This window comes from Budorcas taxicolor, chromosome 2 (genome assembly GCF_023091745.1).
Source record: "Budorcas taxicolor isolate Tak-1 chromosome 2, Takin1.1, whole genome shotgun sequence".
Taxonomy (NCBI): Eukaryota; Metazoa; Chordata; class Mammalia; order Artiodactyla; family Bovidae; genus Budorcas; species Budorcas taxicolor.
This window is the reverse complement of record NC_068911.1, coordinates 172,848,304-172,875,920: the sequence shown is the minus strand read 5'-3', so window position 1 is coordinate 172,875,920 and position 27,617 is coordinate 172,848,304. Positions and strand designations below refer to the sequence as shown.

Here is a 27,617-nt window from a genome sequence, read left to right as displayed (position 1 = left end):
CCAAGCTACGAGCGACTGAACTGAACTGAACTGAACTGAATGGTTTCCTGACTATTAATGATCAGCCCACTGGCGCAGGCTGGATCCAGAGCATGGTTTCAGTGACTAGGAAGTGAATTCTCAGGTGAAGTGACCTACCCAGAAAATGCAGCCAGAAGAGGCAGACCTGAGACAGTAATCCAGGGCTATTCACGATCAATGCCAGCCTCCTCTTTTAGGACAGTCATAAAGAAGTTTGAATACATCTGCAATCTTGGAAGAGTCAGGAAGAGAAAAAAACCAGGGGGAAACATCAGAGGTGGACATTGCCGCGAAGGAGCAGGACCCCTGGCCTCCAGCAGTCCTAGTTTTAGCCTTTCCTTGCCAGCTGCTTGGTCTTGAGGGATTCCTTTCCCTCTCTCAGCCTCCGTGTCCCCACGTTTCACATGGAATCATAATAGTGCCCACCCCAAAGAGTGAATGTGCCAGAAAGAACTGTGTGAGTTGCCAGTCACACAGCAAAATAGTCAACCCTTGGAGCTCCTGGCCTTGTAGGAAATCCTCAAGGAGGCTCAGAGAGGAGCCTCTGTTTTGAAGATGGACATTATAAGGGACTGAGCTCTTGGGGGCATGAGTGAGAGCTTAGGAAGTAGCAAGCTCCAGTGCAAATGAGCCAACCCAGAGGGCGTGGGTGAAGGGACTTGCATTTGACTGATCGTAGCTTCAGTTCTCTTCTTCTTCTGCTATTTTTTCCTTACAGCCAGCGCCATCATAGGAATCATATTCATCAAAGAAAAATGGAAACCTAAAGACTTCCTCAGTAAGTTCGTTGGTTTGAGCCTGTGTTCGTAGTTTTATTCTTGTGCTTTTTTTCACCGTAAATCCAACTCCTCCCAATCTAGAGATCATCTGTCTCCTTCTCCTCCGTGTGGTCCTATATCCCACCCTCAGCAGGCTGCTGAGAGCTGGGTTTTTTAATCAGTGGTTCCCAAACCTGGCTATCCATCAGAACCATCTGTGAGGCTTTTTAAAATGGGCTTTCATTCATGGCATATAATCAGTATTTATTGAACATCTATTGTTGGGATTTTAGTAGGCCCAATAAAAGGCTCCCTCTTTCCCTGAGTTTTAAAGCAATGGGAACTAAAGAAGGAAGCCAAACAGGAGATCAGAAGTTATGCCTTATTACTAACAAAAGTTAGATTAGAACATGCAGCCACATGAACTTCTTTCCATTCTCCTCCAGTACACCCCAGCCCCCACCTAGACCTTAGGCCAGTCTCCCAAGGAAGTATTTCAGTTTACAGAATGGAACACTTATCCAGAATTACTGCCGTACTTACATATCCTGTGGCAGAGAAGGGAGAAAAAAGAACAAAACCCGAGTGTTTAAATTATTTTTATAGACTATCTCCATTCAGTTGAGAAATGTGGACCAATGGGGCAAGAAGCAGAAGTGTGGGTCCGTTGGAGGCCCCTCCACATAGAAACCCAAGGGGTGGGGAAGAAGTTACCTACTAAGTCCCACCCTCTGCTGTGGGTACTGAGGATATTGCAGTAGGACAGATGGAGGTTACAATCTAATGTATATATTATATATATGTGTGTGCGTGCAGACATGCTGAGTCGCTTCAGTCATGTCCAACTCTTAGACCCTATGGACTGTAGCCTGCCAGGCTCCTCAGTCCATGGGATTCTCCAAGCAAGAATACTGGAGTGCGTTGCCATGCCCTTCTCCAGGGGATCTCCCCAGCCCTGGGATCAAACCTGAGGCTCTTGCATTGCAAACAATTCTTTACTGCTGAGTCCTATATATATATATGAAAAGCCCTATACATATATGTATACATCTGTATATATGTTTATATATAATAAACAAGTGAACTATATGACTAAATCAACAAGATAATTCTGGATCTCAGTGAGTGCTTCAGAGAAAACAATGCTTTTTGGTGGGGCACTGGGAACATGGGTATAGTTTTCCTAGACTGATCAGGGATAGACTCTGAAGAGGCGGGGCCCAGACCCAGGTAATACTGAAGAGACTACCGTTGCCAAGGTCTGTGGGCAGTGTTCCATGCAGAGCAGGCAGCGGGTGCAGAGGCCCTGAGGCAGGGATGAGTTTGCTGTATCTGGTGTTAGTAAGGCCAGCATAGCTGTAAGGTGATGAGTACAGGAGGAAGGAGGACATGAGAGCAAGGACGCATGAGGACTGGATGCTGTAGGACCTTACAAGCCACGCTAAGAAGTGGCATAATGGTGGATCCAGGCTGTATTCCCAGAGACTTTGAATCTGGGCTGAGGGCCTTAGGCATTTGCATTCTTACAAAGCTCCCCAGGATGAAGTATATTTGTCTGCAACTTGCTTTGAAATATATCTGAAAATAACCTGGCTTGAAGAATGAGTGGAGGGATGAAGAAAATGGATCAATAGCCGATAAAGCAAGTATAAGAAAATGTCAATTTAGAATCTTGGTGTGGGACTTAGGGGTGCTTTCTATACAACTCTTTCAACTTGTCTGTGTGTCTGAAAGTTTCTAAATACAAAACGTTAGGGAGAAGAAGCTCCCAAGATGCTGCAGACACAGTCAGGTTTGAGAACCACTGTTCTGAATCATTGGTGAAGAGTAAGAGCAAGACGGGAAGAGGAGGTGGAAAAAGAAAAGAATCTTACTCTGGAAAGAGCAGAACTACTGTTCAGCAAGTCTAGTCAAGGCTATGTTTTTCCAGTGGTCATGTATGGATGTGAGAGTTGGACTATAAAGAAAGCTAAAATTTATGCTTTTTTTTTTTTTTAATAAATTTATGCTTTTGAACTGTGTGTTGGAGAAGACTCTTGAGAGTCCCTTGGACCATGAGGAGATCCAATCAGTCCATCCTAAAGGAAATCAGTCCTGAATATTCATTGGAAGGACTGATGTTGAAGCTGAAACTCCAATACTTTGGCCACCTGACATGAAGAACTGACTCACTGGAAAAGACCCTGATGCTGGGAAAGATTGAAGGCAGGAGGAGAAGGGGACGACAGAGGATGAGATGGTTGGATGGCATCACCGACTCAATGGACATGAGTTTGAGTAAACTCTGGGAGTTGGTCATGGACAGGGAGGCCTGGCGTGCTGCAGTCCATGGGGTCGCAAAGAGTCAGACACAACTGAGCAACTGAACTGAGCTGAACTGAACTGTTCAGCAAATAAACCATGCTGCAAAGACTCAGAATGATTTGTAGTAATTCTGCGAAGGAGAGGGGTGGGGCTGGGCTGATTCAGAGACCAGTGTAAAGGGTTATGTCTTTTCCAGGGTCATTCTAGGTGGTCCTGGAACGAGCAGCACACCCTACGTGAATTGGAAAAAGATGCCCCTCTGGCCATCTGTGGGCGTCTGCCTTGGTGAGCAGAGCTTGGGCTAGATTTTAACCCTCCTCGCCACCCTTGTGCAGTGAGCAGCCTGCACAGTTGTGTGTGGCCACCCTGCTTAAAGTTCCATTAAATTCAGCAAACATTCACCCAGTGCTAGTCCTTTGCTGGACAATGCAGGCATATTGATGAGTAAGCCATGTCCCTGCCTGCAGAGAACTTAAAGAAATAGGCTTGCACAGAACTTACCCTGTTGAGTTTAACCATGACTGCTTCATTTGCTGAGCGATTTAATGACTAATTTTTTTTTTAACATCTTTTGAGGCCTAGAATGAAAATCAGTTCAGTTCAGTCGCTCAGTCATGTCCGACTCTTTGTGACCCCATGAATCGCAGCACGCCAGGCCTCCCTGTCCATGACCAACTCCCAGAGTTCACTCAAACTCGTGTCCATCGAGTTGGTGATGCCATCCAGCCATCTCATCCTCTCTTGTCCCCTTCTCCTGCTGCCCTCAATTCCTCCCAGCATCAGGGTCTTTTCCAATGAGTCAACTGTTCGTATCAGGTGGCCAAACTAGTGGAGTTTCAGCTTTAGCATCAGTCCTTCCAATGAACACCCAGGACTGATCTCCTTTAGAATGGACTAGCTGGACCTCCTTGCAGTCCAAGGGACTCTCAAGAGTCTTCTCCAACACCACAGTTCAAAAGCATCAATTCTTCGGTGCTCAGCTTTCTTCACAGTCCAACTCTCACATCCATACATGACCACTGGAAAAACCATAGCCTTGACTAGACGGAACTTTGTTGGCAAAGTAATCTGTCTGCTTTTTAATATGATATCTAGGTTGGTCATAACTTTCCTTCCAAGGAGTAAGCATCGAAAATAAAGGACATTTAATGTGGTATCACATTTCCTAGATATGGTAGAATGGAACTGCTGCTGCTGCTGCTAAGTCACTTCAGTTGTGTCCGACTCTGTGCAACCCCATAGACGGCAGCCCACCAGGCTCCCCCGTCCCTGGGATTCTCCAGGCAAGAACACTGGAGTGGGTTGCCATTTCCTCCTCCAATGCATGAAAGTGAAAAGTGAAAGTGAAGTCACTCAGTCGTGCCCGACTCTTTGCGACCCCATGGACTGCAGCCTACCAGGCTCCTCCATCCATGGGATTTTCGAGGCAAGAGTACTGGAGTGGGGTGCCATCGCCTTCTCCAGGTAGAATGGAACAGATATAGTTAATTCTATCACAGGAAAATCCAGAGGCCTGCAGTCACCATATGTGCAGCTCAGAAGTCATAGCCCTATTCAGCTTGCCTGGGGCTGGGCTCCCTCAACCTCAGAAGCTTTTCAGCAACCCCACAAGGTTCAACCAGAGTGTGACAGGACCCTGGGGAAGAGTCAGGAGACTCTGGACCTTCACCCAGGAGCATGCCTCCCGGGTCACCGACAGTCTCTGACAAGTCTGTGGAGTAGTGTTGATAGTATTTAGATAGTCCCCTTGGGAGTAGTTCAAACAGCCAACTGGGAGAGGGTGAGACAGTCTTTTTTAATTGTCTGTGTTCGTGCAAGATTGTGTTTGTGAGGTTCTTCTGTATCCTGGCCTGTCGTGGTAGCTCCTTCAGTCTCACTGCTCTGTGTTGGTCCATGTGTGAATAGGACACAATTTATCATTTCTACTGTTGACGGCATTTAAGTAGTCTCCAGTCTTGAATGATAACAAATCATGTTGCCATGAAAATTTCTGTGCCTGTCATTTGGAAAACGTAGGCTCTAAAGGTTTGCTTTTGAGGGTTATATATATATGTGTATATATATATATATATATATATATATATTTTTTTTTAATCTCGCCCATCTAGCTTTAGAATGTTCCTTGTAAAATACACGTTAAACCAGAGCACAATACCAAAACAACTAAAATGAAGAAGAAAAACTATGCGGTTTTGCTCATACTCTGCTGGTGGGAGTGGAAGCTGGGGTACAGCTTCTTTGGAAAACCGTGACAATAACTACTAAACTGAACATGTGCACGTCCTGTGACCCAGGAATTCCACTCCTAGTTTCATACCCAACAGAATTACATGCATTTATTTTCCAAGTGACATGCACAGGAACGTTCACAGCAACATGATTTGTTATAACCCAAGACGGGAGACTACTTAAATGCCCATCAACAGTAGAAATGATAGATTGTGTCCTATTCACACATAGGCCATTTCCTCATCCACCATACAGCAGTGAGAGTGAAGGAACTATCAGCACAGGCCAGGATACAGATGAGCCTCACAAACATGATCTTGCAAGAACACAGACACGAGAAAACATAATGCATGATTCCATCAACATAAAGTGCAAACCCAGGCAAACGGTCAGTGCCGGTAGAAGTCAATGTGTTACCCTGGGGGTGGAGTCTACTGATGGGAAGGGGACACAGGTGAGGATTTGGGGGTCCTGCTAACATTCCTTTTCTCCACCTGGGTGCTGGTTACGTGGGTGAGTTCACTTTGTAAAAATTCATCAAGCACTTTTTTTTATGCATTAAAATTTTTTTTCATGTTAAATGTTATTTTTTTAAATGACATTCATGGAGATATTCTTTTTTTTTTTTTTTTTTTTAAGTAAAGAAAAACCGAAAATTCAAACAACAGCAGGCCTTCATGTGTTGCCCCAGAGGCACGTGCTGGCCTGGCCAGTGCCTGCAGTGAGCCATGTGACACTTCCTTCTCCCTGCAGGGCGCTACATCTTATCCTTCATTGGCTGCGGTCTGGCCATCGTGGGTACCTACTTGCTGGTGACGTTTGCACCCAACAGTCATGAGAAGATGACAGGCGATAACATCATCAGGCACCTCGTGAGCTGGCCTTTTCTCCTGTACATGGTACGAGAAATTCCGGTCCTTCCACCTGAGATGGTGGGTGTGGGGATGGAGTCCTAGAAACCGAAAACCTGAACTCCCAGCAAGACGGGGTTCATGGGAATCACGATGTATCTCTCAGCACTGAACACCATGCTCGCAGGAGTATGTAGTTCCTGGTCAGGTATTTTCTTTTTTCCCCACTGTGTCCTGAGTAATGTCTAAAACTGCATGTATAATATGACAACTTGATTTTTTAGAGGTATTTGTAGGTCTGTACCATATCTGTAAAATACTGGACAGGAAAACAGAAACTCCATCAGTAGTTGTCTCTGGGAGATGGAATTATGCTTATGTTTTTATTTTGTGTTTGTCTTTACATATCGCTACATTGAGCATTTAAAACAGTTAAGGTAAGGGAAAAAAAGCTAAAATTGTAAGCAGTTATTTCTTTTTGCCCAGTATCACACAGCTGATAGAAGCTGATAGAAAAACGAGAGACAATGGGAACTTTATTTCCTAAACCCCCAACCAGAGCTCAGTCCTCTGCTCCAGTTACATCCTGGTTGGGTCTATGAGTAGACTAATCAAGGGAAACATCGAAGGTATTTGATAAAGCTGCTGGTATATTCCCACTCCATGCATGGCACCATGTTAAATGTTTTTAAATATATTATCTGTCACCGAAAATAATCAATAAACCAGGAGTTTTATATGAGCTAGACTATGGACCATAGCCCAGGAGACAGCCTCTCAGGTTACTCTGAAGAGCTGCTCTGGGGAAGCCTGGTTTTCAGCACAATTTTGTATCTTGTCAGGTCAAAGAACATTAAACAAGTCAAAGATATGTTCTTTCAAGTTAACAAAACAGATCAGCATGTACACAGCAAGTCAGTTTGTGCTTGGTACCTGGGGAGGGAATCTTATCATCGAAGGGGTAGCAGAAAGGAAAGCATTTAACTTTTTTTTAACATAAACATTCTTTACTTCTGGTCAATGTTCCCTTTTCTTTCATAATTAAAACAGACATACAATGTGTGTAACAAGCTGTTTTAGTTAGCATAAAACTTGAGTTAAACCATGTATAAATCAGAATGATTTCCCCAGACCTCAGGATGTGAAAATTTGTTTCATCACCTCTCGGATTCCCTCAATAGTCCTATAACACAGGCGTTTTTCTCCCCATTTTATGGACTAGAAAACTGGATCTTAGGGTTAGTGAGGTTGCCCAGAGTCCCCCCGCGGGCAGAGCTGGACCCGAAGCCTGCCTGCCTGGCCTCATGTGTCACCACAGCCTGCTGACCACAGCGTTCACTGTTTGGTCTTGCCTCAGCCGCCCGGGCCTGCTGCAGAGGCCCCAAACGTCCTTTCCCCTCAGATTTCCCACGAATCAGAGGACTTAGGTTTCCCCAAGGTTGGGGCTGTGTCGTCTCCCAACCGCCACCGGCCCCAGCATTGACCTGGTGGGCCTAGAAAAGTGTCTGCCAGGCAGAGCCAGAGGCCCACCTTTTCAGGAAAAGCTTGACCCCGGAACACAGACTTCTCTTTACAGTCCTGGGCTCGAGTCCATTCCTTACTGTGCAGCCATCGCCAAGGCCCTTGGCCACGCATTCTGCCTGCTTCTCTGTAAACTGGCGGACCCCTGGACCCGCAGTGGTTGTCGGGAGAGACACAGATGGTGTGGGAACCACCTGGCCCGTGACTGATGCTCAGTGACCCATTCAGTTCATCTTCCTCCATCATGACTACGAGGCAGCTGGAGGAATTTGGCCAAATCAAATTCAGTAAATGAGTGTCTGCTCTGTGCCAGACACTGTGGATATAAAAGCTAAATGAGACGTACTCACAGAACTCGTGGTCTACCAGGATGCAGCAGCGGGCTCACAGTCAGCTCACGCTAGGATGCCAGGCGCTCCCCCAGGATGCATTCAAGCATCATGCAAATGGTGGGGAAGTTGGCCCCACCCCTATCCCCAGCCAGAATCCGCACTCATCAGTTGGAAATACTGAGGAATGACTGTGCATCTGCTTGATGGCGTATTCGCAGCAGTGAAAGATAATTATGTCAACTTCATAAAACATGAAAATTGTTTAGGTAACTAAAAGTGTCCCAGCACAAAATTGGGCTTGGACGGTGATAACAAGTAGATAAAACAGGTAGTCACTGTGACAAAGACAGGAAGACACAGGGAAATGAAAGCCACTGCGTTTTGTGGCCTCATAACTACGAGGAATTTTAAAAAAATGGTTTTCTTTTTAAAATGCCGATTAATGTTTCTGTATTGGTTTTTATGGTAAACAAACTTTAGCGGGAGGTCAAGGCAGGCAGATGAAGCTGAGCTGTTGTTTTAGTTTTGCTGGACACTGGGCTTGCTTCACTCCTTGGAAGAGTATTGCCAATGTCTGGACCTTTTTAAGGAGTAGAAAGGACAAGTTGTTGCTGCAAGGGCGGGGAAGTTCTCAAACTTCAGGGTTCTCTAATTTTCCATTTTCTGGTAGGATTCTTTGCAACCCCATGGACTGTAGCCCAGCAGGCTCCTCTGTCCATGGAATTCTCCAGGCAAGAATACTGGAGTAGGTAGCCATTCCCTTCTCCAGGGAATCTTCCAGACCCAGGGATTGAACCTGGGGAGCATCTTCTGAACACAAGGCACAGGGCCCCCATCTGTAGGCAGCATAGCCTAGTGGGAAAGCTCATGTGTCCTGGAGCCAAACTGTCTGGGTTCAAATCCCATTTGCTATCTTGGGATTGCAGTAGTATCTGCTTCCTAGAATTATGGTACTGATTTAATGAGTTGAGGGAGTAAAGATAACATGGTTAGAAGAGAGCCGGGCAGATTCATGGGCTCGTTAAGCATAAGCTGTGATCATGGCCCTGTGAGTTAGGAATTATTGTCATTACCCCCATTTCACAGAGGCGGTAACTGAGGTTCAGAGAACTTAAATGACCTGCACAAGGTCACCCGGGCCAAGCTCAGAACCAGGAGGTTCTGAGGAGGTCCAAGCTCAGAACCGGGCCTCCCTGACTCCAGATGTCCTCTCCTTTCGACTCTGCCAAGCGGCACACGGTAGTGACCTGGTTAGTGGGCAACTGGTATATATAGACTTGCGTACTTTACCGAAGAGCTCTTCTTCTCAGCAGACAAGCGTCTCCCTCTGTGACTAGCTCCCCAGTTTCAGTGGGCATTATCATGGAGCAGTGAAGGACACCAGCCCAGCCTGGTGAACCTTGACCGTCCAAGACAAGGTGGATGTGAGGCTGGCACAGCACCCTCAGAGCCCCGCCACGAGGTGGACTTCCCCCCGCAGGGTGGGGGTTAGAGGGACTCAGTGTTCCCTGCTTCCCTGCAGGATATCTAACAGTGGTCTGGGAAATGTTTCGATTCTCTTTCCACACGGAGGGCCTGTGGCTGGTGTGGTCCGCAGCATAAACTCCAGCCCAGCCCACCAGGGTCCCCTGGTCTCGCCCGTGGCCCCCCGCTGACCTCCCCTCTTGCTGTTCTCCGCAGCTCGTGGAGATCATTCTCTTCTGCCTGCTGCTGTACTTCTACAAGGAGAGGAACGCCAACAACATCGTGGTGATTCTCCTCTTGGTGGCCTTACTCGGTAAGCCAGGGCCCGGGTAGTTGAGTTTTGCCACTTCCCTGGTGGCTCAGACAGTAAAGCATCTGCCTACAATGCGGGAGACCCGGGTTCGATCCCTGGGTCAAGAAGATCCTCTGGAGAAGGACATGGCAACCCACTCCAGTACTCTTGCCTGGAAAATCCCATGGAAGGTGGAGCCTGGTAGGCTACAGTCCATGGGGTCCCAAAGATTTGGACACGACTGAGCCACTTCACTTTCTTTTCTTTTTCTTTAAGTAGCACCAAAAGGAAATAATGGGTTTTGTTTACCGAGCTGTGGGCCGCTGGACCCAGGAGCTGCTGGAGGCCAGCTCAGGCTGGTCCCTCTGCATCAGAGGCTGCAAAGGCTGGGTTCCTGCTAACCAGACACAGACCTTGTTAGTTTCTTTTATTTTTGTAATTTATTTTTTTTTAATTGGAGGATAGTTGCTTTACAATATTGTGTTGGTGTCTGCCAGGCATCAGCATGCATCAGCCGTAGGTATACATCTGTCCCCTCCCTCTTGAACCTCCATCCCACCCCTCTGGGTGGTCACAGAGCCCTAGTTTGAGTTCCCTGAGTCATATGGCAAATTCCCACTGGCTATCTATGGGCCTCGTCGGTTTCTTTGCTAGGGTTCAGTGCTCAGAGTTCTTGCTCAAATACCAAGTCTCCTAAGTGCCAGGAGAGGTGCTGCAAACTAGCTAGAGCAATGAGCCAGACAGCCACCCCTCCGCTCAGGCTGCTGTTATTCTAAAGGGAGGGAAATGGCAGTAAGTGAGTGGACAAATATATACGTAGCGTTAAGTTTGAGCAGTGACAATTAACAGTGACAAAGAAGAAAGCAGAGTAAGGGTGAAGGGGGCGACTGGAAATTAATTCAGAGAAGTCGGGTGAAGCGGGCTCCAACAGTGGAGTCCCTAAGGATGCTTGTAAGACCTGTCAAAGGTGAAGACTTAATTCTGGATTTAAAGGCAAGAATTGATTTTGATTTCTCTCTCTCTCCCTTTTTTTCCTTTTAGAGGCACAGTGGGTACAGAGGGGGAAATGGCTCCTAAATCAGACTGGGGCAAGGCTCTCAGCCCGCATAGAGTTAGAGCTGCTAAGAAGAGCCGTGAGAAGCACCCCTTCCTCCTGGAGAGGGAAAAGTGGGTGCCGCCCCGCCACTGCCTCCTAGGGACTGTGTGTCAGCCACACAGTCCCCTAAACATGGGCCTCAGAGAACACCCAGATCTCAGGGCCGGGAAGGGGGTTAAACAACGTGAGCACTGATCCCCAGTGTCCTTCTGAAAGCAAGTCCACTCCAGCAGCAGGCCGTAGACCACACAGATCCCTGTCATTGTTCGATAGGGTTCCACTATTTCTTTTTTAACAGCTTTGTGCATGCTGAATCACTTCAGTCGTGTCCAACTCTTTGCCTATGGACTGTAGCCCACCAGGCTCCTCTGTCCATGGAATTCTCCAGGCAAGAATACTGGAGTGGGTTGCAATACCCTCCTCCAAGGGATCTTTCCAACCCAGGGATCAAACCCACATCTCTTCTGTATCCTGCATTGGCAGGCGGCTTCTCTGCCACTAGTGGCCACCTGGGAGGCCCTTAAACAGCTTTACAGAGATCTTATTTGCATACCATAAAGTTCACCTGTTTAAAGTGTATATAATTCAGTGATTTTTAGTATATTCACAAAGGATGTAACCATCATCATAATCAAATTTTAGAATGTTTTTGTAGCCCCCCAAAAGAAACACCATGCCCACTGGCAGCCACTCCTCATTTTCTCATCCTCCCAGCCCATGGAAGTGGAAGTAGAAAGTGAAGTCGCTCAGTCATGTCCGACTCTTTGCGACCCCATGGACTGAAGCATGCCAGGCTCCTCTCTATCCATGAAATTCTCCAGGCAAGATTACTGGAGGGGGTTGCCATTTCCTTCTCCAGGGGATCTTCCCGACCCAGGGATCGAACCTGGGTCTCCTGCACTGCAGGCAGACTCTTTACCGTCTGAGCCACCAGGGAGGCCCATGGCCAGTCACTAATGTACTTACTGTCTCATGGATTTGCCTTTCTGGACATATTATATAAGTGGAATCATACACCCTGTGGCCATTTGTCACCGGCCTCTTTCACTGAGCATCGTGTTCTAGAGGATTCATTCCTGTTGTAGCATGACTCAGGGGCCCCTTCCTTGATGATTTTGTTTGCAAAGTGGGTTGGAAGATCATGGTCCCAAACCTTCTCTCCTGGTGAATCAGAAGACCAGAGAGTTCTGAGGCACGTTGGCCAGTTCCCTTCTGTCCCCTCCTCACTAACAAGGGCAGTCTGGAGGAAGCACTTACTTAAACTGGCTGCTGACATTTGAAAACTGCGGCCTAAGTAGCCGAGGGGCCACCAAAAGTCACTGTGTCTGATGGGCTGTTGGCAGGAGAAGGCAAAATGTGCAGAAGCTGAGAAAACGGGAAAGCAGAGCGTTGCAGCCAGAACAAGGACCTTTAGCTGTGCCATACTTGGGAGCTGCTTTTGACTCCTGCTATGGCAGGGGGATCTGATAGTTTAGAGTGAGAGGTCATTTCTGCGGTGCTGGGTAAAGCAGTGGTCTCTACAGTGAGGCCAGCAAGACAGTCCACTGGGCGTACAGGAAGAAAAAGTATTCAAACCGGTATTCATTTTTATCTTCACCTTTTAAGTGAAGGACATATGTTTCCTGCATCTGTTTTATAATATACATACTATAAAAGCCCAGAGTTAACTTGACTCTAATTTTAAAATAAAGAAACATACATATTTGAAAAGTATATACATATGCGAAGGGGTGTGCATTCTAAAACCTCTAGTCTAAGGAGATGTTTTTAAAAATACAACTGGGTAAGCATTTTAAAAGACCGAAAAGGGACTTCCCTGGCATTCCAGTGGCTAAGACTGCACACTCCCAGTGCTAGGGACCCGGGTTCAATCTCTGGTCAGGGAACGAGATCATACATGCAGGCAACTAAGACCTGGGCAGCCAAATAAAATACATAAAAATAAAATTTTTTAAAAAAGACCGAAAAAGCTCTTTACACATCACATTTTCCCTGAGCTTGCCTTGAGATTGTGTTCCAGACATGCCACTCTAGGGTTCCATGTGAACTCACTGCCCTTTTTTGGTTGAGTTCAGAAGGGACATTTGGAAATGCCTGTTGGGGTTTTGCTTGCCTAGCTGCTTCCACGGGAGAGCACAGAAGAGCTTCTCCTGTGTAAATCACCAGCTGGGCTCTGCCCTGAGGCTCCCACGTGTCCTTGCTAACCTTCCACAGGCTCCATGAGTGTGGTGGCGGTGAAGGCTGTGGCCGGGATGCTGGTTTTGTCCGTACAGGGGAACCTGCAGCTCGATTACCCCATCTTCTACGTGATGCTCGTGTGCATGGTGGCGACTGCCATCTATCAAGCCGCGTGAGTTGCTGAGTCCTTTTTCCCCTGGGCCTCCCCACAAAGGTCTCTTCCAGCTTCTGGGTCCAATCGCAGTTGTTTTTGAAGTTGTAGGGAAGGGAGAACGTTCACAGGCAGCCTGTCACCAGGGTTTGGCATCCACCGTGGAGCGAGAAGGGTGGCTCATTTGCTGAGTTATCATATGGAGGGCCTTTTGTGCCACTTGAAAAGCCTCGATTGGATGTGTTTTTCTCTCTCTGCCTCAAAAATGTGAGAACCACATGATCAGAGTCAGCCTCCCTTCCCACCTGGACCGAGACAGGTGCCCATTACAGGGCTCTCCAGAAGGAGCTGTGCCATCCCCATGAGGCATTTGTTTGTCATCCAAGAAAGAGCAAGCAGTGGTTATTTCTTGTGCTCAAGAAATCTGTCCAAGTAGAAGAGCAAGATGACAGTTTCTCCCTCAAAAGCAGGAGTCCTGAGGGTAGGAGGCCTGGGCCTCGTTCATGTCTGAGACCGGTGACCAGCAGAGAGCCTGGGTGGGTATGTGACAGATCTGCGTGGGTACAGAGGGTGGACAGTGCAGGACTCAGTATGGTGTGTGCGACAGGCCAGGCCCCGGACTCCAGCTGCTGGGGCTCACCGCCCCCCACAGCACCTCGGGGGACCGTAGGGGTGACCGCTGCTGCCCAGGTGCTCTGCTCTCACTGCCGTCCCACGAGCGTGAATTCATTTGGCTCCCACAACAATGACGTCATCCTCATTTTGCACGTAAGGAAATGCAAGCATCCAGAAAGTGGTGGAGCTGAGAGTGAACCTAGCCATCTGACTCCCTCCCCTTCCCTCGCCCCTCACCCCTCTGCCCTAAGCCCCCTGCTCTAAGCTTCTCTAAGACAGAGAGTCCTCATCTGCAGATGAGAGTAACCACGTGCATGCATGCTCAGTCATTCAGTCTTGACCAGCTCTTTGTGACCCCGTAGACTGCAGCACACCAGGCTCCTCTGTCCATGGAATCTTCCAGGCAAGAATATTGGAGTAGGGTGCCATGTCCTACTCCAGAAAATCATCCTGACCCAGGGATCAAACCCACATCTCCTGCATCCCTGCTTTGCTGGTGGATTCTTTACCACTGCGCCACCTCGGAAGCCAAACCGTAGCTTCTTTTATGATTTTTGTTACTATTATTATGCCAATTATTAAGGTGTTACAGAAAAACCCGAATGAACTTTTTGATCAAGTCATGACTATGCTTAGACCTCCTACGGTGATTCTGGTCATCATCCCTGAGCTTCTGCCCAGTGCAAGGCTCCGTGCTGTGTCCTCCATGGGTTACAGAGATGACCGGGAGGCTTCTCACTCAGGCACTCGGCACACATTCACCGAGGCCTGCTGTGTACTAGGCCTGTGCTGGTCCTTCTGCGCACAGAGATGTGAGCAGTAGTCACTGAACTCAAGGTGCTCACAGCCCTGGTCGGGGGACAGCTGGGTAAACAGACAGTTACAGTTGGGTAGGAAGTGTGTTTTGGTGTAAGCAATTTTGCAATAATAACCACAAGGCTATGCAGTACAGTTACAATTCAGTCACTTAGCTGTGTCCGACTCTTTGCAATCCCATGGACCACAGCACGCCAGGCCTCCCCATCCATCACCAACTCCCAGAGCTTGCTCAAACTCATGTCCATTGAGTCGGTGATGCCACTGAATCATCTCATCCTCTGTCGTCCCCTGCAGATAATGGACAAAGAATATACTCCTAAATGACAGAGAGTTTTTTGTAGATGGAGAAATGGGGAATGACTCTAATTTCCTCTCTCCTTTTTCCTATATTTATCTCAGTGACTGTTGAATTAAGAAGAAAATTTGTTTAAAAAAAACAATGACAGCACAAGGCAGTTAATGATAAGTTCTCCAAGAGTTTCTTGGCATGTTTAAGGGATCAGGAAGGGCTTTTTAGTGGGTTGGGGATGCGGGTCACACAGAGGCGAGGAGAAGGGCATTGCAGTGATGAGAACCATGTGGGCAGAGGGGCTGCAAGGAGAAGGGGATGAGCTGCAGGCTGTGTGTCCAGGGGAGGAATGGGAGCTAAGTGTGGACCCCAGCCCGGGAGGCACACAAGGCTGGCATCTTTCTAAACCCGCAGAATGCCCCTTCGTGCCTTGTTCGTTCTTCACACCAAGCCTGCAGTCACTGGCTTTCTCCTCTGCCCTCCGACATGCCCCTGACAGCCCACTGACTAGAGTCTTTCGTGTTGAAGGTTTTTAGGTCAAGCCTCACAGATGTATGACTCCTCTCTGATCGCCAGTGTGGGCTACATTCTGTCCACCACCGTGGCCATCACAGCAGGTGAGGGTGCAGACGCCAGATTTCTGTCTTCCACCTTGACTGCAGGTTCGTTACCCTGGGGTGGGGGGAGGGAGCACCACCTCCGTCAGAAGGCCGATTCTGCTGAGCTGTTCTGCCTGTCATAGTTGTAGATGGTCTCATGGGAAAAGAGAGACCTGGGTTTTCACCACAGCACAGACACAGAGCTGTGTGGCTCTGGGAAAATCACTTCGCCTCTCTGAACCTCAGTTCCACATTTGTAAAATGGGAGTAATAATACTTTCCTCCTAGAATTGAAATATGAACGTGTTAGTTGCTCACTCACAACCGACTCTTTGTGACCCCACGGACTGTAGCCTGCTAGGCTCCTCTCTGTCCGTGGGATTCTCCAGGCAAGAATACTGAACTGGGCAGCCATTCTCTTCTCCAGGGGATCTTCCCGACCCAGGGATCGAACCCAGGGCTTCTGCAGTGCAGGCAGATTCTTCACTGTCTGAGCCACCAGGGGAGCCTAGAATTGAAATATGTATAGTCCAAATGTGCCTTACTTTGTACTGCTTGTGCCAGGTTTTATTAATAATTTTTACCATCATCTGCTAATTCCACAGCCTTCACTGGCCAAGTAACCACGTATTTCTTCTATATAATTTTTAGAGATCATTTATATATATATATATATACACACACATACACGATTATATATATATATATAACAAGTTTATATATATATATATAAAACAAGTGCTCAATAAGTGATTTTCATTATTATACTCCCCTTCTCTTCTATTTCACCTCCATATTTTTGTTTCTTTTTCTTTCTGAGGTGGCTTCAGAGGCTATAGACTTATCAGAGTTTGTTGTTTGTAAGAAGCAGTGGTGAGTAAAATTTTCAGAGTAAAAAGGCCAGTGAGAGCCAGTGTGCCTCCCTTTGGGGAAGGCCCAGCGGCACAGCCATCTGCTTTGCCCTGCAGTATGTTCAAGTGGTGCCCAGACCTTGCTTACAGAGATCAGGATAAGAGGGCATACAGCCCGCCAAGCCTGTGCCATGAGCGGGACCAGGGACTGAGTAGGGTTTGACCCAGAGCAGCCAGAAAACTGACCTCATGTGGACCGCATGGAAGTTTCAGTCATGGTCAGTGACTTCAGTCCAGGCAAGGTTGAAAGGAATATGAACACTGTGGTTGAGCTGGGAGTCAAGCGGGAGCTCTGGGTGCAGCAACAGGCGAGTAGGGTCGGGGGTCGGGGTATGCCGAGTGGTGAGATGAGTCCAGACTGACGCCGGCTGCAGGGTGAGGTCAGCAGGCCCTTGGCACTTCACACCACAGGGCGTGACATCTGCCAACCGCATGAGGTCGGAAAGCTCCAAAGGCTTAACCACAAAGCCTTGGTTTTCCATCTTAAGAAAGATGAGGGAGAAGAGCTGCGTAAAAACTGCTAAGTAAGGTTTTTAGCTCATCGTGTCATGTCACTGGAGGATGCCGGGTGAAGGGTACGCAGGGAACTCTGCTGCTTCTTTACATCTGTTAATAACTCTATTTCAAAAGAAAAAGAAAAAAAGGTGGAGGTAAGAGGGGCAGTAGGGGAGGAAAGGACAATCTATTCTCCCAAAGGCAATGGCAACCCACTCCAATACTCTTGCCTGGAAAATCCTATGGATGGAGCCTGGTAGGCTGCAGTCCATGGGGTCGCTAAGAGTTGGACACGACTGAGCGACTTCGCGTTCGCTTTCAATACCTTAGCAGGTGCAGTCCTGGTATGTTGGGTCCCTCTGGTTTCCTGCAGGGAGGGGAGGCCACCAAATCCTAGACAGACTGGCCAGTAGGTGATTTGAAAAGAGCTCACTTGTATTTTCCACTGTTCGCTGCTCAGGCGCCGTCTTCTACCTGGACTTCCTCGGGCAGGATGTGCTGCACGTCTGCATGTTTGCACTGGGGTGAGTCCTGTCCTGCACCCACTCCCCCCCGCCAGCCCCCGTATTGCAGGCAGTTTGCCTCTCTCCCCACACCCCTGCTCCAGCCTCTAAGCCAGTCCCTTCGAGCCAGAGGAGCAGCTGGCAGTGGAAGCTTTGTCCCCAGAGGTGAGCGTTTCACCCCCTAAAGGGTTTTATTTTTCCTCTCTTCTCTTTCGGGCTTTCATCTCCTTGTCATTTCGAACACATCACATTTTGACCCGTGAAAAGACTCTCAGCCTCACCTCTGATCAAAGAAATGCATATTGAAAAAGAATTTTAGTAAAAAGAAATACAGATTGAAGCTACACGGAAAAGTGAAGTCGCTCAGTCGTGTCTGACTCTCTGCGACCCTGTGGACTGTAGCCTGCCAGGCTCCTCCGTCCATGGGATTTTCTAGGCAAGAGTACTGGAGCGGGTTGCCATTTCCTCTCCAGGGAATCTTCCCGACCCAGGGATCGAACCCAGGTCTCCCACATTGCAGGCAGATGCTTTACCATCTGAGCCACCAGGGAAGCCCCAAGACACCACACAAGAAGCCATGATTTTGCAAAATCTAACAGGATGAGTAATGTCACACTTTGGTGAGAGGAGGAGATCAGCTCTCTGCCACAGTGTGAGAAGTTCTTTGATGTGGGAGGACAATTTGGCAATATCAGCAGCGCTTTTTTTTTTTTTAATTTTCAGTTGGAGGATAATTGCTTTACAATGTGTGTTAGTTGCTGTTGTACAACAGTGCGAATCAGCTATAACTATACATAAATCCCTTCCTCTTGAGCCTCCCTTCCACCACCACCCCCATTCCACCCCTCTAGGTCATCACAGAGCACTGAGCTGAGCTCCCCGTGCTGCACAATGGCTTCCCACCAGCTACTTATTTTACACATGGTGGTAGCCTATATATGTCAATGCTGCTTTCTCAATTAGTGAAATGTTTAAGTGAGCATGCCTCTTGTTGCAGCTTTCCATTTCTAATCATTTATCTCAGAAAAGTAATTGAAATGGGACATAAAGACACATGTATAAGGGTGTTTATTCATTTTTAAATCGATGGTATAAGTACATAATTGAAAGCAACCTAAATGCCTATCAGTAAAATACAAGTTAAATAAATTACGCCGGGGTAGGGAGGATAGAAATGACTCCTCTGTTGACCTGGGTGGTGATCCCACGAGTGTGTGCACAGGTAAGATTCACTGAGCTCCACATTTTGGGATTGTGCATTTTGTGGCATGTAAATTACACCTCAGTTTTTAGAAAGTGTGCTTGTTTATCTAAATTCTTGGAGAAAAGAACAAAACAAAACAAAAAGACTGGAGGCTCTGGAAGAATATACAGCTATGTTGCGGCCTGGGGTTTGTACAGGGACTTCCCAGTTTTTACTTTCTCTGTTCCTATACTGGTTGAATTTAGGCTATAAAGAACTTTTTAATTAAAAAAAAAACACTTTTAAAGGCAGAGGACTGAGATGCAGGGTAAGTGGAGGTGAAGAATTGGCCCAAGAGAACCTGGTTTGTTCTGATTGAGGCTTGTGTGGGCCACACGGCCTGTTAGTATTCACCTCCCGCTTGCTCTCTGCGGATCCCAGGCCTGGCCACCTCTCGGGGCCGTTCAGCAGTGAATCCCTCTCTGCAGCCTGCAACCCACCTTTTCCCTTTCCCCCATTACCTGTGTTTGAATGCATCCCTCCAGCCTCACTCTGGCCTTACTTCTCTTCCTCCCTCATGTGTGTTCACCAGGTGCCTCATCGCGTTCCTGGGCGTCTTCTTAATCACGCGGAATAGGAAGAAGGCCATTCCCTTCGAGCCCTATATTTCCATGGATGCCATGCCAGGTAACGTCAAATCCCATGTTTCTAGCTGGCCAGCCCATCCGCGTAGAATGACTGCTACCTCCTATTTAAAAAGAGACAACCGGCCTCTGGGTTTGGTTCCAGGGAAGATGTGCTGTGCTATTATGGTGTGACTGTCTCTCTTTTTTGTTTTTAGTTTTTTTGTTTACTCTCGGTTTGCAAAAGAGGAGGCAATGGCTAAGGCACCTCGATTGGTTTTGAGCACATCTTGTCAGTTGTCACATCTACTGGGGGATCTTTTAAAGACCATCCTGATCCACACCGGGTATAATTATGACCCACAGCACGTGACTTCCTGCCTACAAAAGGAAAAATCCATTCATCTCAGTGGAATGGAATGATCAGAGAGGGGAAGGAAAACAAGATGATTGAAATTCAAATACCATAACTTCATTCCTCAGATTCACATGGAAGTAGATTGTTGTGGAAAGCCTAATACCCCAGGGAGCTCAGGGTTCACACCGAGAAGCACGCGTTCACACGGTAGGAATGTAACTGTACGAATCAGCCGAATACTGCGCAAAAGGGAGTGGTGGGGCTTGTGGAAAACTGGACAGTTCTTTCCAACCTCAGGGGATTCAGGTGAGAAGTTTACGACGTTGGCCCAGCCCCGTCTAGATTTGCTGGTCCAAATTCGGGATGCAAGTGACCACTAGCTTTCACACTTTAACTCACATTTAATTTTTATTTTAGTTACAGGAGATGGAACTCTCTCCAAAACATAATCTCCCACCCTCCATTAAGACAGTCTTGTGAACAAAATACAATTGCAGTGATGGCGTAGAATCCTACTTAATAAAGCACTCGAGAGGCAGGCATGTTCTCAGGGCTGACCGAGGTGCCCCTGATCTAATTGGCCCAGGATTTATGTGTCCACTTTTTATATTATTTCCTCATCTCTTGCTATTAAGCTGTTGTCTGTTGTTCTTGCTGTTACCAGCCTGCCTGTTAATAGCAACTCTGTGTCAATCTTCTCATTTGACCCAAGTTGTTCAAATCCCATATAAAATTAAAATAAATAAGCTCTGAGTTGAGGCCTTAAGATTTCTCCTAGGAGTTAAATGCATGAGCTTTGGTGCATGGACCTTTGAAACATCTAATCTGGCTGCTCAGATGCCTTTTTTGCTTACTTCCTTGTTTCTCGGCTGTGTTCCGGATAGATGAGGGCGCTGGATAGCTGAATTCCAGATAGGTGAGGTGTCAACTCTGTGTGTGTGTGTGTGTGTGTGTGTGTAAGTATGTGTATGTACATGTGTGTTTGTGTGTTTACAAACCGTGTATGTGTATACATCTATATAAGTATTTGCATATGCATATACGCCAGATGTGTTTTCTGGTAGAAGATAGAAGGTAACCTAAGGTAATCTTCGATATCCACACTCTGTGATCTGTTTGTGGATGTGGCTCTCGCTTTCTCTATGTGCCTCATGACCCGTGGGAAGTTGGGTGTTGGAGAAAGGAGACCCTGCCCTCCTGGCATGGCATGTCAGGACTGAGTAGGCCTGGGTCCTGTTCTATGAGGTGGAGCATGGGCTTGGAGTTCAGATGACCTGGATTCAAATCCCATCTCCCGTATCTCAGTGGGATAGTACATTAAAGGTCCCTTGCACAGTGTTTGGGATATGGTAGATGCTTGGTTCAATTTCACTTTACTTTTGCTTTAAAAAAAAAAAAACTTCGAAAATTCCAAACCTTTGTTTGACCTGATGCCAGGTAGAACAAGAAGAAGACCCTTGAACAGAGTTTCCTTTCCAGCTGCTTGGTTTCCCTGGTCAGCATCAGGACCTTCCTGGCTTTTGGTCTCACCAGACTGACACCTTCACAACCAACCAGTAGCCACCATTCAAGAGGAATTCAAGTTCCAGAGATTCAGTCTATGTCACAGCTGTGAGAGGCTTTAAATAATTCCAGAACCTGCAAGACTTCTAGAAAATGAGGAGACAAACAGTCCCTGACAGCAAGGAGCTGGCCTGGCTCTCACGGTTGGGCCTTGGGGCTCCTGGTTGAACATAGAGCATTTCACAGAATATCAGCATCAGACGAGGATGTTCTGTGACCGTGTTGGATCAAAACACAAACAGGACCACACCACTGTCCTGTCCAAACGCAGACAAAACACAAACATTGTCTGAACAATAGAGACCAACCATCCACCTAACATGAATGACTACTGCTTCTTTACCAATCACAGTTTTAGTCTCCATCTCATCTTCTTTCCTTCTAGATAACAATCATTAAGATCCCCATTTATAGAATTAGCCCCACTTCCTGACAACATCTAATCCAAAGCAAAGCCCTGCTTCCTAAAACTCTCCTAACATCACCCTTCACAACGCTGATCCTGTAATAGTTCCTTTTTGATACCCACTTACTGAAACAGTTGCCCATGATGTACATCTCCTTCACTGCCATGAATCAAGAAACCCAAATTTGTTAGACTGTAAGTATATTCCTGGTGGGTTTGGGCTGGAGAGCATTGACAAAGCTAAACTCTGCCTGTGAAGCCAACTCCCTTCCCTGAGAAATAGGCATCCCCTCATCTCCAATTTCCTCCCCCAAATCCAAACTACACATTTTTAAACTGTACCCTTCAAATTCTCATCAGCCAGGGCTTATGCAGTGTGAAGGCAAAGGGCCTCCCACAGACCAGGACTTCCCAGCCTGTTTGTAAAACAGGTAAAGAGCAGGGGCTTTGGTGTCAGATCCCAGCTCTATCTCTCATTAGCTGTGTGTCCTTGGGCAAGTTACTTCACCTCTCTGAATCTCTGTGTTCTTACCCATAAAAGGAGGATAATAGCATATTTCTGTCCTAGGATTTGGGGGGACTGAGTTCTGTAGGGAGCCCAGACAGCATTCTGGTTAAGAGTGTAGGCTTCAGAATTTAAACCACTGAATCTGAACCCTAGAACTGTCACTTACTAGCTTGTGACCTCAGGCAATCTCCTTAACCTCTAACTGCCTCAGTTTCCTAAATCAATAGTTGTGAGAATCAAATGAGAGAAAACTTTATAATGTTATAGCTTTATGATGTCTGCCACCAACTAAACGCCAGCAACATTATTGCTCTTATTGTTACTGTTGAAAGCACTTAGCCCAGTGCATCAGGCATAGGAACCAGTCAGATGTCAGCTATTATTATCATCATAGTTTCATGGGAAGTAATTTGCATTCAGGATGTTTATTACTTAACCAAAGGGCAAGAGAATTTAAAGTGTCTTAATTCCCTCCCAGGAAAAAGAATTGGCCTCAGAGGAGGCTAGGTCCCACCTGACTAGGGGAATTGTAGAATACATTTAAAGGAATTAACAACTAAGATATTTGCCCTCAAATATAAGTAGAAATTCAATATCAATGTGCCCAGAAGTAATAAGCAAAATCACACCTAACCCCGTATGTGGATCAGGTATGATAATGTTAAAACTCTCCCTCTGAGCATCATGATATCTGTGTATCACGTATCTGTGACACGAAAGTTATCCTCTTAACAGTATAATGACATTTTTCCAGATTCTGATCTAAATCAGCAGTAAAGTGTTGGCATCTACCACGTTCAAAGCACAGTGCTGTTTCCCCTCTGACCCAGACAGTCTCACCTCCTTCGAAGCCAACCAATGGTTCCTCTTGACAGTGGCTGGCCTGTGTGCATATTTCCTGAAGATTCATCCCTTGTTGCTTAGCAACTGTAGTATTTCTAGTGTGTTTTTATGGGTGTTCTTTTTTTCAATCTAAAGCATTCAGGAAATTAACAATGCACACAGTTAGCTCCTGAGCACCATAGTTAGTCCATGATGGGATAGACCCAGCCTCCTTTGGCTCCCGTATCACATAATGATTTGGGGGGATGGATTTTGTTTCAGGTATGCAAAACATGCATGACAAGGGGATGACCGTCCAGCCTGACCTCAAAGCTTCTTTTTCCTACGGGGCCCTGGAAAACAACGACAACATTTCTGAGATCTACGCTCCTGCCACATTGCCCGTCATGCAAGAAGAACATGGCTCCAGAAATGCCTCTGGGGTTCCCTACCGCGTCCTGGAACACACCAAGAAGGAGTGAGCCCACCTTGAAGGAGACCCCTTTCCTCTATTCACAGCTGCTCAAGCCGTACTGACAGTGGTTCAATCTTTAATTCTAAAACTTGCCTTTCAAGTCTTTTATTTTAATCCGTGAACTCTGTAGACGAGCATCTTGAAAAGCCTTTGCCTCAGACAAAGGGTAGATTACCTTGGTCCTGGAAATTTCAGATGATGACGGTGGGAGTGGGAGGGTGAAAGTGGTATTCTAGGCAGGCAGGACAGAGTTCAGCCTCTGCCTGGTTTAGCCCAACCAGACTTGGAAAGCCTTCATCATCCTTGCGGACGGTACCTGGGCTTTCCCAGGCAGTGACCAAGGGTGGCCACTTTCTTCAGAGCTAAAGCCAGGCAGAGATTCTGCCCCTGCTTTCCAAGTCCACTGAAAGGCTGGAAGCCTCTAGATCTAGTCTTCCCTCCGCTCACGTGCAGGCCTGCTCTCTACCCACCTCCCTCTTGATTCTGTACCTGTGAGAACCTTCATGTCACCTTCACGTGGCATGGAGAGCCAGCCCCGGGTGTCACGCTCTGTCACTCACCTGTAAGGAGCTCACGTCTGCTTTCTGAGTGTCTGTGCCTCTCCAGGGAAGACGTGCTTGATGTGTTTGTACTGGGTCCACCCTGGAAACTAATTTGATTCTGGTTCTGCTGCTTTTTTTTTTCCCCTCAAAGGAACTGAGAAATTAAGAAAAGGGGAAGAATAAGAAAGAGTAGGAGTGATGAGCCCTTAAAGGAAGAAAAATCCCTTTTCATTTGACAAGAGGTGACTGCATCACTTATCAAAGGACAGACAGACAGTCTGGGTGTTTTGTGTTGTATTTTCCTGTACCGCAATGCCCTCTGGGAAAACTAGCGGGGTGGAGGGGGGAGGTGCTTATTTCAGAGACAGCCTTGCTCACCTCTCCTCCATCCTCTCCTGTACTGATCGACTAACCAAGCTTGAGTCATTGGCTAACTTCCTTGGGGTCAATAGACTCTTTGGGTCCCCATATACATACATCTTCGGGAAGCAGGAATTCTCAGAAATGGGGCTGCTGCCGGCTGGCTGCATACGCAGCTGTCTTCCCTTAGGCTGACTGTATACTTCTTAGAATAGCAGGTTCTGTAAAGTTCTGTAAACTTTAATGAGAGTAAGGATCGCTTAGGGAATTTATTTAAAATGCAGATTCCCACACCCCAACCTCAGATTAAGTGGGACTGGGACCAGGCCCAAGCATCTGCATTCTTGGGGCTTCCCTGGTGGTCCAGGGGTGAAGACTCCACACTTTCAGTATAGGGGGCACAGGTTGGATCCCTGGTCCAGGAGCTAAGATCTCACAAGCCGAGTGGTGTAGCCCTCCCAAAAAATGAGTCTGCATTCTTAACTGGCAGCACAGGTGATTTTGAGGCTGGTAACCCAAGTATCACATACCTTGAAAGTCTAATAATTGAGAGAGCCAGTCTGCTAAAATCCTGACACCCCCACACCCAACCCACTCTCCGTTGGAAAGCTGGAATTATCATTCCTTGTTTCCTCTTGGGGGTTCATTTGGCAGGCTCAATAATCCCTGTAGGATCCGTGGCATTTCTCCATCCTGTGATTACCTCTTAGAACTGCACTTCCTGCTTCTCTAGGCAGCCTTGAGCTAACAGGCAAGATAACAGTGTTAACAGACCAGTGTTGATAGATCATTAACCTTTATGGATTGTGCTTAATACTGCTTTAGTACCTTGTCTTTGAAGCTGATGTTTGTTGCCTGGGATAACCAGTTCTGTATTGTGTCTTACATGCCCAGGAAAGCAACAATGACTTTTTTTCCCTCTTTAGGATAGGTATCAACTCAGTTCAACAATGTTTGTGAGACACTGACTATGTGTTAAACATTTGGACGGTGAGGGCTACAAATAATAAGACCTGATTTCTGTCCTCCAAGCCAGCAGCAAGAGACACGGATATGTGGTCGACTATGGCAGGGCAGGCCGAGTGTGTTAGTGGACCACAGAAAGTGACAGTTGTGGAGGCCCGCTAAAGGCAGGCCCTGAGCCCAGAACTGGGTATCCAGGATCGGAGATGGTTTTGACTAGACTCCCTGATGGGTGGCAAATCTGGCTAAGATTTGAGTGAAATGTAGCAAGTAGAGTGATCACCCCCAGGCCGGGGGGCAACATTTGCAAAGGCACACAGATGGGTTGGGGTGGGGGCAAAGGAAGAGCCAGGGTAGGTGATGGGAGATTAGCCTGCAAAGATCAGCAGAAAGAGGTGGAATCATGGAGAAACTTGAAGGCCTGGCTGAGGGGTTTAAAGCGTATCCCAGAGACCACAGGAGCCATTGATGGTTCATGAGGGCGAGAATGGCATATTGGAAAGGAGGCTTTATGCAGAGCAGAGGAAGAATTTGAAGGGGTGGTAAAAGTCACTGTTCAAGGTCAGGCTGCACGCCTGCAAAAACAAAACACAAAAGGGGAATTAAAATCCAGTTTCACTGCTACTCATATTTTCCCAGTGATGTTTCCAGTGTGGATCGTGGACCAGGAAGGGATGTGAGGGTGGAGTGGATGAAAGAAAGGTAAGCAAGGAGGCCATTTAAATGTGTCAAACCCAGGTGATCAGCGGGCACCTTGTATGCTCCCAGCCTTACACTGTCATCTGCCCTTAGTTTGGTGATGTCTTTTGGAGTCAGGCAAGAGTGGCTAATGGATACAAGTGCGCTGTAATCTTGGGTCAGCCAACAATTGTGGGTTCAGCGCCACCCAGGAGCTGCTGCTGGGGCCTGGGCAGCATCTGCCTCCAGGTTTAGGGTAACAGCATCATCTTACGAGGCGGAGTACAGGAGGGCTGGGCAGAGCTGCATGGTGGCTGCCGGAGTGGAAGCCAGGGGAGGTCACGTGGTCCCAGGAAGAACAGCTGATGTGGAGCCATGGCACCCAGAATTCTGACTCTGGTCTTGGGCTGGCATCTCCCAGTCTATGTGCCCGAGTGTAAAAGGACTGTTTGCCGGTGACCAATAAGCAGCACTTGCTGTTAGGATGGGGGACAAGGACATCCATTTTCCATTCGCAGCCCTGATTCTTTGTTTCTCTCATGGTCCTCACATCCCCAAACCCTCTCGAAGGCTCCAAGCAACGTGACATATCCCGCCAGAATCCCGTTCCCTGCCACCAGTACGAAAGGAAAGGTCACCAAACTTGGGTTTCAACTTTCCAGTTGTTCTCCAGCTTCCTCTGCCCGCCCCACTCCATCCCCCTCTCCTAAAGACTGGGATTCTGGAGTCCCTACTCAGACATTAATATTGGTTCACAGACGGGCACCTGCAGCTTTTAGAGAGCTTAGCCCCACTCCACCAGCCCCCACCCCTCCCATGGAGCTGCAGGTCTGAAGATGCCATCACATGAAGCCTCAGGTGGTGGGAGGGTTTTGCAGGATGGAACTGGATACTGGGAAGGCAAGGGTGAATCGACCTCTCTCCATCGCTTTCCTGGTGGAAACCAAGCAACTGGATGGCACAGTGTGGAGACAAGATGCCCAGCAGGGTAGTGTTGGGGAACCTCCAACCTGCAGCCTTGTGAATCCCAAATCCGGTCCCACACTGGCTGGTAGGCGAAACCGTTCTACTGATTCTACTGTGTGTTTCTCTGAGAAGCTGTGTAAGTGAAGTCACCTTAGAATATATTCTATGGGGATGCTCACAGTTTGTTAATTTAATGACTAATGTATGGCATGTTCTTATTTTTCAAAAAGGTGTGTGCTAGGTACAAATAACATTATGAAGTGGTATTTAATTAAAAACAAAATCCACATGACACCTGTTGGGTCTGAGTCTTTCATCTGATTAATACTTTCTAGAGTTGCCTACCTCAGTGCTGTCCAGTAAAACTTTCTGCCATGACGGAGATGTTCTATGTCTGCTGCCTAAATTAAGCATGTTAGATGTGGGGATGAAACCTAGGAATTGGGTTTTTCATTTTATTTAAATTCAGTTCCCTGAAATATCCCCATATATAGCTAGTAGCCCCTGTAGGAACAGTGCGCATCTAGAGGTGCCCAGTATTGCAGCTAAGGATGAATTAAGCACTTTTTTTTTTTTTTCGTAGTGGTGAGGAATATAGACTCTATGGCCACCCTGCTTGGGTTTGGTTCTTGGCTCCACTACTTACTAGCTGTGTGGCATTGAACAAGTTGGTTAAATTCTTTGTGCCTGATGTGTAATACCAGGATAGTAACAGTAGCTTTCTAAGGATTATTATGAGGAT

General features: G+C 47.2%; 1 protein-coding gene across 1 annotated transcript in view; it reads left to right on the top strand.

The window, feature by feature from the left end:
- Positions 1–27,130, top strand: part of NIPAL3 (NIPA like domain containing 3) — a 54,506-nt gene extending 27,376 nt beyond the window's left edge. Inside the window, exons 5-12 of the mRNA XM_052656887.1 lie at positions 740–799; positions 6,066–6,211; positions 9,697–9,793; positions 13,083–13,218; positions 15,449–15,537; positions 17,386–17,449; positions 19,204–19,298; positions 23,174–27,130. Of these exons, the coding sequence (XP_052512847.1) occupies positions 740–799; positions 6,066–6,211; positions 9,697–9,793; positions 13,083–13,218; positions 15,449–15,537; positions 17,386–17,449; positions 19,204–19,298; positions 23,174–23,373 (887 nt within the window). The 3' untranslated portion in view covers positions 23,374–27,130. The remainder of the gene's footprint in view (positions 1–739; positions 800–6,065; positions 6,212–9,696; positions 9,794–13,082; positions 13,219–15,448; positions 15,538–17,385; positions 17,450–19,203; positions 19,299–23,173) is intronic.
- The last annotated feature ends 487 nt before the right edge of the window (positions 27,131–27,617 follow it).